Source organism: Cyprinodon variegatus, unplaced genomic scaffold (assembly GCF_000732505.1).
Source record: "Cyprinodon variegatus isolate N-32 unplaced genomic scaffold, C_variegatus-1.0 Scaffold9, whole genome shotgun sequence".
NCBI lineage: Eukaryota > Metazoa > Chordata > Actinopteri > Cyprinodontiformes > Cyprinodontidae > Cyprinodon > Cyprinodon variegatus.
In genome coordinates this window covers 2,826,751-2,842,837 of record NW_015150462.1, presented here as the reverse complement: position 1 = coordinate 2,842,837, position 16,087 = coordinate 2,826,751, and the positions used below count along the sequence as shown (strand labels likewise).

Below are 16,087 nucleotides of genomic sequence, written 5' to 3'. Positions count from 1 at the left end.
ATATCAGCAATTAAAAGCTTCATAGGTGATTCACTCCCTGAAACTAATATTTATTGAAGATACTTTTTAGTTATATTTTTAAACTCCTGAAATTAGATGAATTAAAGTACAGCTAGTCTAGTATTTATCCAAAATTAGCTCTTTCAGTTATTGACAGCAGAAAGGTATCAGCCAGGAGGTGGGTGAAAAGATGTTATATAAATATTATAACATATTTACAGTGAGAATAGTTGTCGTTAATGGAGAGCACTAGTTGTTTTTTTTGTTTTGTTTTTTACATGCGACTATGTGCCATTTTCCTAATATGTCTTTAATAGGAACTTCTGTTCTAAAACAGAAGCCTTGAAGGCCAAAAAAAAAGCTTTTGGATAAAGATATTTCCTCGCAATCTGATTGGTTTTCAGAACCTGGTCAGTAAATGCTGCCATGTTGGACTCCTTCAAAGGAATTGCTCAAACAGATTAATAGGTTTAGGGGTGTGAAGTGATGCAATTGGATACTGCAGCTCTAAATGTTTTTATACCTCTAATTTTTACTGGTTATGGATGTTTAATCTTACCCAAGGTAAGAATATTGTCCAAACATCAGCCCGTGTTAAAAGTGCTGACCGTGGATGATGAATTCATTTCAGCTCATTAAAACTACCCAGATAGACCTCTGATGCTTGATTAGCAGCCTTTGTCTGACAGCTGTGATTAAATACCCGTCTGCGGCTGCTTTATGAAACCATAGCATCATCAAAACAAAGGGGCGTTGAGCTCCAGCAGCTCGCCGGCCGTCGCTTCACTAAATCGATGAAGCTTCTACACCGTTTCTCCAGGCGAAGTCCTCCCCCCCCCCTCCACCCCTACCTGCCGATCAAACATCTCCCATTACACGGCACTCTGCACAACTCCCAGCACACGCATTTCCACACAGGTGAGTCCGCCCCATTTCAAAGCAGTCAGCACCGAGGCCCATGACCAGAGGGCGCGACAGTATTCCCGCAACAGTCTCGCCTCGTCTGCACTCACACGACGTCCTGTATTACTGCCATCAATCATGTCGGGGAAATTACAATTTCCACACGTCAGCTGCAGAGAGCTGTGGAGCGCTTTAATTGAATACTCCTTATACCCCCCCCCCCTCTCCACTCCCGTTATCGGTCGAAACTCCTTCAGCACCAAACTAACCTAGAGGGCCAACGTAACGCAATAAAGGAAGAGACGAGAAAGAAACGCATTAGTGGAGTACAAATTCAGCTCTATGAGGACCGATTCTCTATCAATCTTCTATGATCTTCACTTCTGAACACCCTCCATTGTTCTCCGCTCTATTATACCGTTTCCTCCGTCAAGCAAGAACTAACAGAGGGCTCATAGGCTGTCCGAGTCGTCGGCGTTGCTGTCGCCTGAGAACCTGGCTGTCAGCTCCGATCCATGAACCGTAGCCGGGTGGGGGGGGGTCTTGTGAATGCTTGCCGTACCTTTTTTGTTTCAGACTGACAGCATGCTCATTACACTCTCGCAGGACCATCATTTTCCCGCTGTTTTTCCCTTTATCTGGAGGTAAAATGGATGTCACGAAACAAACGAGGCAGCTCGCAACAGCTGCACATCAGCCTGCCGGTTTCCACGCGATGCGGAGGGTGGCATTAAGTAGCAAACATCAGCGCTTCTTGCCTTCGGGTGGGGGGGGGGTTCTTTTTTTTTGCTTTGACGAGTGCGCACAAACTTGCTGTCACTTCCAAAGCTCTGTAAGTCTCGCACAGGCAATTAGTCAGTCACATCTCTCATTTGCATATTACATTTTCATATACGTTCGGAACGACTTCAACTGCAGCATCTCATTATGTGCTGCGCAGCTGTTACTGGGATCAAGCTCGTGATCCTTTATTTCTCCTCCGTTATGATCTGCTCTCCTACCACTAGGTTGGTCCTTTTTTTCCCCCCCTGGTTCATTCACTTTCTCTTTGCGCCACACACACACAGAGGCTCTTAGAGGCTCTCTGATGTTAACTTTCCAGACTTGTGCTTAATCCACTTACAGTGCAGCGGGAACCCCTCCGCTTCCCTTTCAGCTTTTGTCAAAGTGCCTGAAAAGCAAATCAGATACAGCTCCAAGTTGAAAATGAGTGTGCGAGGCGGAGAGGAGCACATCTCGAGTCAAACTAAGGCCATCTTTTTAAGAAGATTCTCCGGATTTTTTTTTGCAGTTCGTCATCTTAAGCTTACGGCTAACCCCTCATTCTGTTGGATTTTATGGAAGGAAATCTGCTGCGTTGTTTAATTTTAGGCTCAGATTCATGTATTATTCAGGTTGTTTAATAAAAACAAGCTAATCTGGAAGATTAATTGCCATAGCAATTTGGAATTCAGGGACGCAGGCGCATTATCGCTTGTTTCAGTGATAAACAGAGAGAGTTTATTAAGTGTCTTGCTGAGGCTTCTCTAACACATGCCGTTGTCTAATTAACCCAGAACCGGAGGCAAGATCACGCTCTTATTGAATGCCTCCTTTTCAAATTAAGGTCTTGTGTCTGTCATACAAAGCAGACCTGGGGTCAACTTTTGCATTTGACACTCTTGAAAACGTTAACACCCACTGCCCTTACTGTGGGAGTTATTTTTAGTTTATCCCGATGTTTAAATCAAAGCCATTTGCCGTACAAGCTTTCAACCAAAGAGCTGACCTTGTAAAAAGGACAACAGCGGGAATTTAATATATTTCTCCCCTCCCCAAACAGGATGGACTCCCGCCCTGTGAGAACGAAGAGCGAGGCGCGAAGGACCAAGCTGAGAAAGAAGGCGGCTGCGACAAGGTGGACAAACCAGAGAAGGTGCCAAGGAAAATGCTCTCTAGAGGTGAAGAAGTAGATTCAATCCCAATTTTTTCAGATTTTCAGATTTTGGGTAAATTATTCCTTTAAAATTCTGCAAAAAATAGAGCCCAAAAAAAGGTCCTATAACGAACTGCCCATCACAGAAGCACCATATGTCTCTAAAATAGTTGATAAACCCAACTTTAACCAGATTTGATTCGGTTCTTTCAACCTACATATTTTCTCCAACATTTAGGTCTGAGAATTGAGATTATTTTAGGAAAAGGTCAATTTTATATCTACTAAACCAATGCTCTGATTTTAGACCTCTTAAATTTCCTTCAGTCAAATGAAGACTCCACCAGCTTTTAATTTATAATCTAGAATTTTAAAGTGAGCAAGAGATTCTTATGGCCTTTGGAAGAAGGGCCCACAGCATTACACATCCTTCACCGTGCTTAGTTGTTATGAGCTACCTTCCCATGTATCGACCCTTTGCTTCATGCTTAACCCATTCGCAGACTAACAGGTTCCTAGAAGCCCTGATCAGTTTTAAAAGGTAAAATTAACATTTGTAGATTACTTTAAAGGGACAGTAAAAGTTCTACCACCAGTTATTTTGTCAAATTTAACAGCTACTGATTGTCAAGATGGTAGAATAGTCGGGTTAGCAAGTACTGTATTAATCAAGATGAGTCTAGATGGTACCCATAAGTCATGGTAATAGAAGTTTACCATGATTTTTTTTATCAATAAATTAAAAAAAAGTACACTTCATTAATAAATGCATTAATGATGGTGATGAATAATCCTGAATAATTATTCATTCCTTTTTAGGACATTGTTCTGAAACTTTCCAGAGTGATAAAGTAGGTAACCTCTGGTGTGTCTGGATCTCTCTGTCCTCTGGGAGATTCCTTGTGAAGATATGCTTTGGCTGAAGTCAGGAAAACAGTTTGGGAGCTGTTGCCATTAACGTCTCTATTATCTTTACGTCCTGGACCACCTGAGACCTCATTTATAAACATTGCTCACTTGGAAAGTGCCAGAAATATCAATGTGCTTCTCTTATCCTAGTCCAGAATTGGATCTTTGTATAAAACGACCACAGCCGCCTTTGATATCACCAGGACGAAAATGGCGGCGGTGACACCGATGTGTATGTATCCAAACGAAGCCGACGGCTTTAATGGCACTAATCACACAATCTGTGTCACTCAGGCAAATTACAGCCTTCTAATAATTATATCCTTTGCCTCGTCACCAGGGACACCCAGTCCTAAACATTTCTTTTTAGCTCGCTGTCCCCCCAGTTTGTCCAAAAGCTCTTCCTCCGTTTTAAATGATATCTCATTATGGGCTGATAATTGGCATGATTCAGTTAATTGCCAGAAGCTCAAGGTGCGAAGCAATTATATGGATTCCCACAGGCGCAGAAAGGTGTCTGGTTTCCTCTGTGGAGCAACACCGCTGATGAGGCAGCCTCCAATTATAGAACGCAGACAGACTCCCACAGACGGGAACGAGCTCTGGCGTCCCTTATCTCCCTCCGATGGGTACTATCCTTTTGTCGGCGCGTCGAGGCGTGTTCTTTCATTGGTTTCCTAAACGGCTGTTCTGACAGTGTTCTGGTCCTTGAAGCTGCCTCTCTTTGTTGGCGTCATTAATAGCCCACCTAACAGCATGATCTCCCTTCTGAGGACTTTCACCCTGAAGTTAGGCTGCACATTAACTCAATTTTAGCTAAAAACGTCTCATTAGTTGTGGAAGTGAAGACTGCAGAACATTATGAGGAAATAAATAAACCTGAGTAATGCTATAATTGAGTGACTGAATCGGTTCCTCTTTCCTGTTTCCTTAGATTCAAGTCAAGACTACACTGATTCCACTGGCATAGACCTCCATGAGTTCCTCGTCAACACGCTGAAGAGCAACCCCAGGTAAAAGCTCCAACTCGTGCAGCACCATCCTGCCCATTAAGGACTTCATCTGTTGTGTCTAATGATCCGGTCGTGAAAGCATTTAAAATCCTAATTGTCTGCAATGAAATCAGTTCACTTCTTTGGAAATGCTGCATTGACAGAGTTCCCTTGGCTATAACTTAATGTTTCGCTTTTACTTTTAACAAAGCAGCCTGGGAGCCATAAATCCAAGCTGAGTCCACTTTAAAGGACACTTTGTGCCTTATAAGCTCGACACATTTCATTCATTAAGCAAAAAAAGTTTAGATTTAAGTAGATCTCAGGTTTGAAAAACAAGGTTGTGTAAGATTTAAAGCTAATGGCATATGTGAAAATGTGTTTCTATAATATGCAAACGTATGTTTCTAAATGATGAAGCAGGAATTTTACTATCAGAGAGCTTAAATGTGATGTTTGTTTACTAAATTACCATTAATTTGATTATCATTCATGCCGCAAGGCAGTCATGCTCTTCTTGGTTAGGCTGTGTCTCATAAATTGCAAGCAAATGTGTTCAAGTCATCATAGAATTGTAAGAAATGTTAGTTTTTTTAATGTAAAATTGGCAAAACTGGAAAGAAATCTGGATTCATAATTTTTTTAAAGCAATTTCTAATCAAAATATATTGAATTTCTCTTTATTTTGATTTAAATATGCATTTTTCGAGATCAACTGCAGGTTGTACAACCTTGAAGTGGAATGATTTAGATCAGTTAACTGTTATTTTTTAAGCTGACTTCCCTGAACTGTTTTTGAACAATCAAACCCATCAGAAACATTGGACCAGTGGTTATGTGTTGCGTTTGAATTACTGTAGTTGGACGAATGCATTCAGTTTTTAAAAATGAGTGATTTTCTAGTTTTCAAAGCTACTCAGAGGCTTCATATTTTTCTGTCCTTGCTTTCAGGGATCGAATCATGCTGCTAAAGTTGGAACAGGACATCTTGGATTTCATCAGCAATAATGAGTGAGTTTCTATAATTTGGAGAGGGGTTTGTTTTCCCAGATGGATGCTCTGGTCTAAGTAACGGATTCCAACTGCTTGTTTTTTTCTAAAGAAAAACATAAATGGGGAAAAAATTAATCTGTTGGTTCTTTGGATTTAACAGAAAATTAAGAATTGGCATCTCCCCCGTTCCCTAACTTTAATCTGATTTTTATTCATTTAAAAACCGTTTTAATGCCTCTGGCGACTAAAACGAAGGATTTTTTTTATGTATTCACTAAATGTTAATATAAAGCTAGTTTTTAATATTTGGGCCTCTGCAGATCTCACTAAGCTGATCATGTGGAAATCAGCCAATTATGACCAACTGAACCATGCATCTTTTATTCTATTTAGTTTAAAAAGAAAAGCTTCTATGAGGATTAATTTTTTCTTTTTTTTTTCCAAGTTCGATAGCGATTATTTTGACATTAACCAATCCCTGATATCTGCTGCTGATATTTTTGGACAGATTCTTGTAGCCAATATTACTTTTCTTCCTCCATTTCCATGAAACATGATACAAAAATTCTCAGTTTACACAAAAATACATTATTAACAGATTAGATAAAACCTTAACAGTGAATAGCTAATGCATGTCCTTGATGTGACCTCAAGGCATGGCTGCTGAATGCTCTAATCAATCCGCCTATGGATGCCTGTATTGGCTGATAACAATATAAGGAAAATAAATGTAAATATTGACTGAACAAATGATTTGCTCGATCTCTAATCAACAGATTCTAAAGCTAAGCTAATGGCTACATCGAGGGCTACTTGAGACTGTTACTGCCCTGTTTAGGTTTGGCTTCATCTTGTCACAATTCACCTGGAAGCATGATGGATGCACTGATTGATCAGATGGTGGCCTAAATCAACCATTTTATTTCCATTAGGGATACCCCAATACAACTTTTTCATTTCCGATGTGATACCATTATTGCATCTTTAAAGTCGTAGGGAAGTCATATTTAAATTTAAAATCATTCTAGCTTAAACATGTATATAAATGTACTCTTTATCAGACCGTATTGTCCCAAAAGTTAGAAAATTTCTATATTAAAAAAAATCCTGTCTTAAAATCTGTGGGGGTATTTTATTTTTTTGTCGTTATTTTACGAAAGCAAGTTAGTTATACGTCAGCATTTGCACCTAAATTGGGCCAATCATATATCAATGGTCATCTGTCAATCAATTTTTTTTCGGTGATAGCATCTTGATTCATATGTCGCAGCTAATATAACAATTGAAATAAGAAATTCGAATCATTTACTTTCCCATTGAGTTCCATTCCAGTGTTTACAGGGATGGACGTCTGTGTCTTCGGCAGGCGTAGAGCTAAAAGAACTGGCAGCGTTGCGAGGCAAGGGCTCAAACATGTACGGCTGTAAGCCTTCTACGCCAAACCAAGCTTCTGCCGCCATGGCGTCCTCTTCCACAACAAATTCGTTCCCACTCTCCTCCTCTTGCATGTTTCCTCTGTCCATAGCGTTCCATGACAATGTCGTTTCTAAGTGCTACTTGGTCCCAATGTAATTTCCTTTTGGGAACCTACTAGCACGAAGTTGCTAACTGGTTAGCAAGATTCTTCCGAGACACCGCCCACAAACCAAACTTGCTTGCAAACCTTCCGCCACAACAGTCTCGCCCCTTGACAAACGACCAATCACCTTCACTTTATTCACTCTTGTAAAGTCGGGCACCACTCAGGAGAATTCGGAAATGTAACTTTTGGAACAGCTGCTTCCCTACAACTTAAAGAATTGGCCAATACAGATATTGATATGATATTAGCCAAAATCATACCAGCTTCTATAGTTATTTTATACTGTAGAGTGTTAGGATGTCTTGATCAAGTAGGGCTGAATGAATTAGCAAAAACTCTAAAATGTTTTCAGATTATTTTCAACCAATATTGCAATTCTATGGCAAGATTCCTTTGCACTAAGCACAAGCATGTCGACGTTTTACTCCAGGCTGTCAGTTTTTCGTGACTTTGAAAGCCTGATTGTCTAGAGTGTGGTTTGCAAGGCCTTTCCATTAAACTTACAGAAACAAGTTCTCAGTTCTACTATAATGCATTAATCTATGTGCTAGCTGCGACCATGTCCTCCCTTCTGTGTCACAGCATATCTGCTTAATTGTATTACTGCCACCTAAAGGTCTTTAGGGAGAAATTTAGCATCTTACTATAGTTAAAAGAATTGCAATTAAAAATTGATTGCCTCTGTGATTTTAAAATTGCATTTTTTCTAAATTCATTGCCCAGCCCTATGATCAAGTAATATTTCCAAAACAGGTAACTCATGTAAACTTAACCAATGAGTTACAGAAATGTTTAACAGAAGCAGAGTGTTTCTATCAGCATGAGAATATCGGAGGTATTAGATGATAGAATTCAATATTAGTGTTTTCTCTAACATCAGGTCATCGTGAGAATGCAGCTTTTTTAAAATCAGAATCAAGTTTACTGCCAAGTAGGTTTGCACAAGGAATTTTACGTGGTGATGATGTTGCAAACAAATTTAGTTTTGTTGACCTGACATCCACACTGCAGTTTAAGCAGAAGTAGAAATTCATATTTTTGTACTTGGTATAAAAAAAGAAAGGTGTGGTTTCAGTTCAAACTTTCATAGCTATGCTGGAGAAGAAGAGTTGAAAGGAAAAAAATGTAGATCTCCTTAACGAATCTACAGATCAGGAGAAAAAACAAGCCAAAAAATGGCAACGGTCCATCTAAAGGACTAATCCATCAAGGTTGAGCTTAAATTCATGTTCCTGTTTGTTTCCAAAGCAGCTTCTAGCTGCATAATTTCTTTAAAGCTAACTTTCTGTTGTTGTTTTTTTCCCCGTTTCTGCTTTAAGAAGCCAAAAGAGAAAGTTCCCTCCAATGACGTCCTACCACAGGATGCTGTTGCATCGCGTAGCAGCCTACTTTGGCATGGACCACAATGTGGACCCCAGCGGAAAATCAGTGGTGATCAACAAAACCATCAACACTAGAATGTAAGTCCATTTTTTTATTCTATTTAACATTGTTTTGTTTAGATCGCTGGTGGTCCCTGTTCTCATTAATTGCTAGTGAGTTTTTTTAGTCGCAGGCTGGTTAAAACCAGCCGGCAGGGAACTTTGCTGCTTGCTTAGCATATGTTGCTGTCAGCATCTGTAATAAATTAAGCTGCCACTAAAAACTCCTGTGAATTCACCCGCCAACAGACCCGATCAGAAATTCTCGGAGCACATCAAGGATGACAGGACGGACGATTTTCAGAAACGCTACATTCTCAAACGAGACAATGCCAGCTTTGATCGTGAAGACGGCTCGGTAGGCTTTCTTTTTTTATTATTATTTTATTTTATATCTATGTATAATTTTTTTTTCCCTCTTCTTCCCCAAGCTGTCACTTTCATTTCTGACATGTTGGGAAGAGTGAGACAATCTGGCGTCCCTGACATAGCTGCTAAGGAAGACTCTGTGTGTGTATGTGTGTGTCCTTGCCAGATCCGAATGCGTTTGAAAGCTGACAAGAGGAGCAAATCGATGGAGGAGAGGGAGGAGGAGTACCAGCGAGCCAGAGAAAGGATTTTTGCACATGATGTGAGAGCTGTTGGTGTAGGCGGAGCGGGATGGGGAGGGTGTGGGGTTTGGGGAGCTTGTTTCACAAATCTTTGTCATATCTATTCATGTGCAAATTCAGTGGATTTCTTGCCACCAATTACTAGTGCTGCCTTTATGAATTTATGCACGGAGATTCGGTCTCCGGTGGTGCAGCAGCCATTTTTATAGCTTTTATACATGTCGTATATTATTGGGATTTTTATTTTTACCTGTTTTTTAACATATTTCTTTTACCTACAGGGAGAACACTTCTTATTAGATCGAGGGTAAGTAGGAAGTTTGCATTAACCACCAATTATCTAACATGAGACATTAATTAGAACTTAATTTTTTTTATTTAGAGCAAATTTCATCCCTTAAAGCTCTACAGATAATATCCATCTTTCATTTTATAATCATTTTTTGTCTTTTAATCTTTAACAAGTGTAGTCAGACATCATTGAATGTATTCTCTGGCTGTTTCTTCAGTGCACAGGAGGAACACGCATGCATGAGCAGTCAACAGAGGCGGCAAATGTTCAGGTAAGTCCACCCCCCCTCCTCCCCGTCTCTTGTCGTCTGTCCTCCCTGGAGAGACTGAACCAGAAGCACAGCTCCTGTCTTAATCGTCCCACTCAGGAGAAGCATCGCTGATCTGAGGATTTGTTTCTGGAAAGCTTCTGCTGAAGGATTTAATGCCCGTCTGGGAACAAAACTAAAAAGTTGGCCAGTTTGATTCAATTAGATATTATTCCACCAAGGAAGATCAGTCCATCTGTGCCAGATTGATTAAAATATCACTTTTTTTTATTGTTTTATCAGGATTATATTTGACAGGTCGACACAAAATGGCTTATAATTGTGAAAAAGGAAAAGAATTTTCAAATCTTTGTCCAGATAAAGATCACTTCTCCCCCTCTACTGGAGGGTCACCTGATTAGAAGAGTCTAGCCGATTGTGATCTAATCCCTGCCTGAACCCAGATGTTCTGTTAAGGCCTCAGATTTGATGGAAAGTAAAGAACGCAGATGACAACGTTTTGTACCAAATGCCAACATGTAGAATAATGATCTCTGGTCTGATGAGAAGGCTTTTATTAATGAATAGATTTCCTTCCACTTCACACTTGTTCACTATTTTGAGATCTGTCGTAGTAACATGGTAGAAATTAAACGGTAATGAAGATGGCGCCCCCTTTTCCCCATCCAGGTTAAGAGCCGGCCATTCCGGCGCCAGCCGCCAGAGCAGCTCCGAGACGGACACGCTGCCCCGGCACGGCGAGCCCCGGCCGTGGAGCAGCACCGACAGCTCTGACAGCTCCAACCGGCTCGCCCCGCGGCCCGCCATCACCAAGGCCAGCAGCTTCAGCGGCATCTCGCCCGGGCTCGTCCGGGGAGACAGCACGGCCAGCAGCAGGAGCACCGGGAAGCTTTCTAAAACAGGTAAGAATGGAAACGCCCATAAAACGTGTTTATTTCCGATGTATGGATCGTTCAACATCTTTTAGTCGTGAGCAAAAAATAACCAGGATTTAGCAGATAGAGCTGCAAAGATTATATCAGAACAAATTATGTTAGAAAAACTGGTCACCACTTCAACCTGGTAATGGAAGAGGATGGAAAAAAATGTTTGAGCAGGAGAATAAAAAGCAAAAAGCCACAATTTACTGCATTGTTTAGCAGTGGAAGCATGTTACTAAGACTTTAAGACCACTCTCCACCAGTAAATGCTTACCCCATCAGTATGATCCATCCATGCTTTTATTGGCTGAGAACAGGCGCTCTGCATCCTGGGCTTATTTCATTATCAGAGCTGCCCTGCGCGCTCCCTCACATCAATTCTCGTGATGTTTTCTTATTTTTTGCCCGAAGCCTTTTCTCGCTGAAAGGCAGCTGCTTAAAGTTGTTTACAAAGCTACTGCTTCCCTCCCATCCAGATGTGTTCTGATCTCAAACCTTTCTTTGTTTGATCGGATTTAATGCTACAGTTAGATGAGAAGAATGTGTCTCACAGATTCATAGAAGTTTCAGGGTGAATATTTTTTGCAACACTGCATCTCTCTCTTTTCTTAGTGAGGTCATCAATGGTCCATGAACAAACCAGCTGCTTAAAAAAAGAGAAAAATACTACTGAAGTCATTTGCACAAATGTTTGAAATTAATACAAAAGCTTAATTACAGAAGGAAAGCTTCATTATGGATCATCAACATTCGCCTGATGTGGCCTGAAGTCAGGATGCATTATTAGTAACATTCCTTCATTAACGCCCACATGGAGAAGCCAGAAGCAACGTGCTAATCACCCTCAGAGTTTTGGTCATTAGATGATAGTTTTCCTTCTTTTTCAGGTTCTGAATCTTGCAGCAGCGTCGGCTCCTCCTCCAGCTCTCTGTCTCGCCCCCATCTGCCTCTCCCAATGTCGGCCTCCTCTCGCTCCATCGTCCCCGGCGCCCTCCTGTCCCACCGTGCCATCAACAGCAGAGGCCCGGGACACCCCGAAGCTGCAAAGAGCGCCCCCTCCCAGCTGCTGCCGTCGCCCGGCGATGCGCCAAACTACTACATGCTGCCGCTAGACGCCTCAGGGATTCCACCCGGGAGCGTTCTGATCAACCCGCACACAGGTGAGGCTTGTGGGCCCCAACGAAGCAAACGGGTGCTGGCCTAGCTTTAGCTTGAGGCATTAGATGAAAGCCAAATTTCCAAATGAAAATTCATGACTGAATATGTCAAATTAGAAGACAAAATTTACTGTGATCAGGATGCAGGAACAGATGGGCCAGATCTGTGAATATGCATCACGGCTCCGAGCGGTGAACTTGGGGAGGGGGGCGCAGAGCAAAGGGATCATCAGAAGCAGCCCGGTTCGGACCAACCCGGCGTGTCCCTGGATCGGTCCACAGCTCGGTCGTTTGGATTTTTTCATATATTAATATGGCTAGGATCCCTCATCTGCTGTGATTTGGTTTCAACAGGAAAGCCTTTCATGCACCCTGATGGCAGCGCAGTGATTTATAACCCGGCTGCTGGCAGGATCCCACAGCAGGGGAAAACCACGCCGCAGCCAATCATTGCAGCCTCCCAGCAGCAGCCGGCCAATCACATCCACTCACAGGTCAGTGCACATGGATGCATTTGTTTTCCTCCTCTTTTTTTGCAAAATATTAATCTACATTATCGTGCTTTTCTACCCGCCCTAATCCCCACTAACTCTTTGACTGTTTAACCCTGAACCGACTCTTACTGAGCTGACTAGCCTCCTTTGTCCACTTTGACATCCCGTCCCTCTGTTCATCTTTTCCCCTCTCAGCCAATCTGTCCTCCTCTTCAGCCGTCCTCTGAGCCTGTCCACAGCCCAACGGTCTCTTATCCTCCTTTTCCTTCTTCTCAGTTCCTGCCCGTCTATCCTAACCAACAATACACTGTGGTACAGAACCTCTTTCCTCCATTTTTAAAACACTTTCCATCCCCTGACAGACCTGGATCATTGAGGCTTTTACTCTGAGCACTTCTATTTGATATTAATGAAGTGGGAACAATAAAAAGTCAGAGAATTAAAATTCTAGAAGTGCTTTTAGCTCTACTTTGACCCAGGTCTTTTTGCTCTATATGGTTTAGTTATTTATCATACCTTCTGCACATGTTGCAGTTGAGATGCAGGTAAAGATCTGCTTTTTTTTTTCCAATAAAATAATGTTTAGATGAACTAAATGGGGATTATTAGGTAGCCAACAAGTGCAGCAAGAGTTATTTTAGGTTAGATTTGGATTATTTTTACCTTTTGCAAAAGAGAGTTCCTAATTATAAGATGTTTAACTGTGAGATAATTCTTCCTTAATAAAAGCTCAATCTTTACCGGCAGTGCCAGAGAGGTGGGAAGGAGTATCTCCTCTCCACATATGTGGATCATGCATTCACTTAACCTCATTTCTGACCTGGTTTTAGTCAAAGACGTGCCTCTGTGGCTAATTATGCTGGCGGAAAGTTCCATTAATATTTAATTCATCACCAGATGTTAGCTCTGAATAATCCATGACTGAAAACACGACTCTTCCAGCGTGTCAGAAGTGACCTGGTCTGGTTCGCCGTGGTGATCTGGATCAGTAGTTGACTTTAGAAAGGAGGGCTTTAACCCAATTAGTCCATGTTGCCTGAATTACAGCCTTGATTTGCAAGTTTTTACAAGCGTTCTTCTAACACGGGGTTGTCCCTGCAGCCTGACGTCCTCGGTGCCCAGTTTAGTCACCTGACCCTGTCGCAGCAGCCGTCCGGTGACGGCAGAGCGTCCGCTCCGGACGGCCATCACTACCCCTCCGCGTACAACCACCCATCCCCTGTGGTGCTGCAGGGAGCTCCACCGCAGCAGCTCGGCGGCTACATGGTGGCAGGGCCATCAGGGGGTCACCCAGGAGTGCTGCAGGGTCAGCACGTCCCGCTCCCGCCGCCGGGCTCCAACTACACGTATCCCGGCTCAAGCGCCGGCTCTGCAGCTTATCCTGCACTAAATCAGCCCCTGCTGCAGCAACACGCTTACATCCAACAGCCTGTGCAACAGGTAGGAGGAATCATCTCTGACTAGTCCTCTATCCTTTAGTTGTGAAGTTAAGCCAATGTGTTAAAGTCGTCCTTTGCGTCTCCAGCAGATGCCTACATGTTACTGCTCCTCAGCCCACCACTCCCAGTGCTCCAACCATCAGCAGCAGCAGCAGTACCGGCCTCCTCTCAACCAACTGGCCTATAACTGCCCTCAGAGCCAGAACCCGCCACAGCAGCAAGGTACAAACTACACAAAACACAGCCGCACAAAGTAGTGCATTACTGTAAAGCAGCAGGAAAGTGTGTAAAAATATTTAATCCAAGTCAGACTGAACAGAAAGCATCTGGGAAAATCACCAATTGGGTTCAATAAAGTCTCATTATCTGCTGCAGTCTCAAAATGGCTCGAATTTTCCTTCTTCCAGCCTCCCTGTCAATGCTGAAAGGCAGCCCTTATCATGACGCTGCCACCATCTTGTTTTACAGCAGCTGTGATGTGTTTGGGGTAAAGCCCAGGGTTATGATACCTCTACACAGATCCGTCCTGATCATTGGTGACCCTCACATGAAGACACAGCTGTTGTCCTCTCAGCTATCAGTGTTTGCAGCTCCCCCCTCCACTTCACAATTATGCACTATTCTTTGTATCGTTCCGTTACAAGAACTTCATTGTTAAACTTTATTTTTTTCCTCCTCGATATAAAAACCCTTCTAGCTGCCAGAGTTTGATTACATCTTTGATTTAGCCGCAGGTTTCCGCTCGGCTGTCAGGATGAGTCCAAAACTACAGTCGTTCAGACGTAGCTCAAAGTTGGTTCAGAGATCTGAAGGATGTTCTGATGAGAAGGAGCCGCTGCTTCCTTTGCGTCCTGCTGTTGAGAGGAAAAACATCAGCCTTGTTTGGAAGACCTCGACTGTCCGACGCTCTCGCCGCCGTTTGCTTTGTTTCTTTACAAGATAGCTGCTGTCCAACAGCTCTGCTGAAGGACAAAAAAACCTTGTTGGCTTCTTTTCTCTTGCTTTAACGGCCTCAGATATATCCCTGGGAGTTATCCACCAGTTTATTCCCTTTCTTTTTTCTTTTTTTTTTCCTTCCCTCACCACAGGAGTCAGGATTGTTAGCTCCCATTTTGCTTCTCTCTAACCGCGCGCACACGGACACACATGCAGTTGCTTAGCCGGATGGGGTTTGTGCAAACACACGTGCACATATGTCTCTGTAAGTGGCTGCGGCACTATTCTGTCATCTTCAGGGCTGCAAATGTGGCTTCCCTGCTGGGCAGCCGGGGAATAGGCAGCGGACAAATGAAGCTGACCTACAAAGGCGGAGAACTGCAATTATTTTTCAGGGAGGCAGTGAAATGATAAGGGGGAAAAAAAAGATCAGAAAGCTCATTTCCGCTCAGATTTTTTTTGCATTTATTAAAGAGAAAGAAATACATAATGATATGAGGGTGAAGGTGTGAGTGCACATATGATGCAGAAGTCATCAATGGGGAATTCTCAGGCGGTTCGGCCGACGCCCGCAGAGGAGCCTGTCGCCGTTTGCACCTAATTGCATCAGTCAGTCACCACCTTCTGTCATGGACATTTCCTGCAGCACATCCGTCTTCCTTAGACTTTCCTCTAAGGTAAGAGGGAGAGGTTATTACCGGTTAGCGTTGGTTAATTGAAACCGCAGCAGCTTCACTAAAAACAAACCTTCTTCCCTTGAAGGTAGTGTTTTATTTTCCTTATTTCATTCTTACAACAACAGCAGATGGTTTAGAGTCTAAACGAGCTTGGAAGATGTGATGACGGAGATTTGGGAGGCGGGATTCGGGGCCGGGACGCTGTCTGAGAGGCCTCTATGAATCTCACAGTGAACCGGTCTCTTTTTCAGCCCCCCCGCAGCACGCTTTCAGGAAACAAGTCCTCGTTACCGCGTCCGTGCCACACAGCCGGCACAAGGAAGGGGGAAAAAAAAGGAAAATGCTCACTGAGCTCTAAGCTTTTCAACCGAGGATGTAGAGACGCTTCTGTTGTTGCTCCTCATTACCTTGTTTTTATGAAAATATAAAGGAAATCACAAATCTGCGCTCATCTGGTGCCTGCTGGAATGGAATAATGCGAGGTGCATTTCATCTGAGGGTCATTTCATGCTTGGTTTGGGGAGTGAAGGTGGGAGGCGTGGGCGGATAAAAATAGTCCTGGCCGCTCGGGTTCCTTG

General features: G+C 42.8%; 1 protein-coding gene across 10 annotated transcripts in view; it reads left to right on the top strand.

The window, feature by feature from the left end:
* Positions 1 to 16,087, top strand: part of LOC107087116 (R3H domain-containing protein 1-like) — a 50,468-nt gene that overhangs the window by 26,091 nt on the left and 8,290 nt on the right. For 7 of the 10 annotated variants that reach the window (XR_001481336.1, XM_015378513.1, XM_015378529.1 and 4 more), the window contains 14 exons: positions 2,726 to 2,843; positions 4,662 to 4,740; positions 5,671 to 5,730; positions 8,614 to 8,754; positions 8,965 to 9,073; positions 9,251 to 9,346; positions 9,608 to 9,633; positions 9,836 to 9,889; positions 10,556 to 10,788; positions 11,694 to 11,966; positions 12,318 to 12,457; positions 12,653 to 12,769; positions 13,559 to 13,897; positions 13,983 to 14,118. Coding sequence is in view for 9 of the 10 variants with exons in the window: in XM_015378513.1 (XP_015233999.1) it covers positions 2,726 to 2,843; positions 4,662 to 4,740; positions 5,671 to 5,730; positions 8,614 to 8,754; positions 8,965 to 9,073; positions 9,251 to 9,346; positions 9,608 to 9,633; positions 9,836 to 9,889; positions 10,556 to 10,788; positions 11,694 to 11,966; positions 12,318 to 12,457; positions 12,653 to 12,769; positions 13,559 to 13,897; positions 13,983 to 14,118 (1,921 nt within the window). In the remaining variant the exon portion in view is untranslated. The remainder of the gene's footprint in view (positions 1 to 2,725; positions 2,844 to 4,661; positions 4,741 to 5,670; positions 5,731 to 8,613; positions 8,755 to 8,964; positions 9,074 to 9,250; positions 9,347 to 9,607; positions 9,634 to 9,835; positions 9,890 to 10,555; positions 10,789 to 11,693; positions 11,967 to 12,317; positions 12,458 to 12,652; positions 12,770 to 13,558; positions 13,898 to 13,982; positions 14,119 to 16,087) is intronic. The other 3 variants (XM_015378557.1, XM_015378538.1, XM_015378573.1) reach the window with 3 other exon arrangements.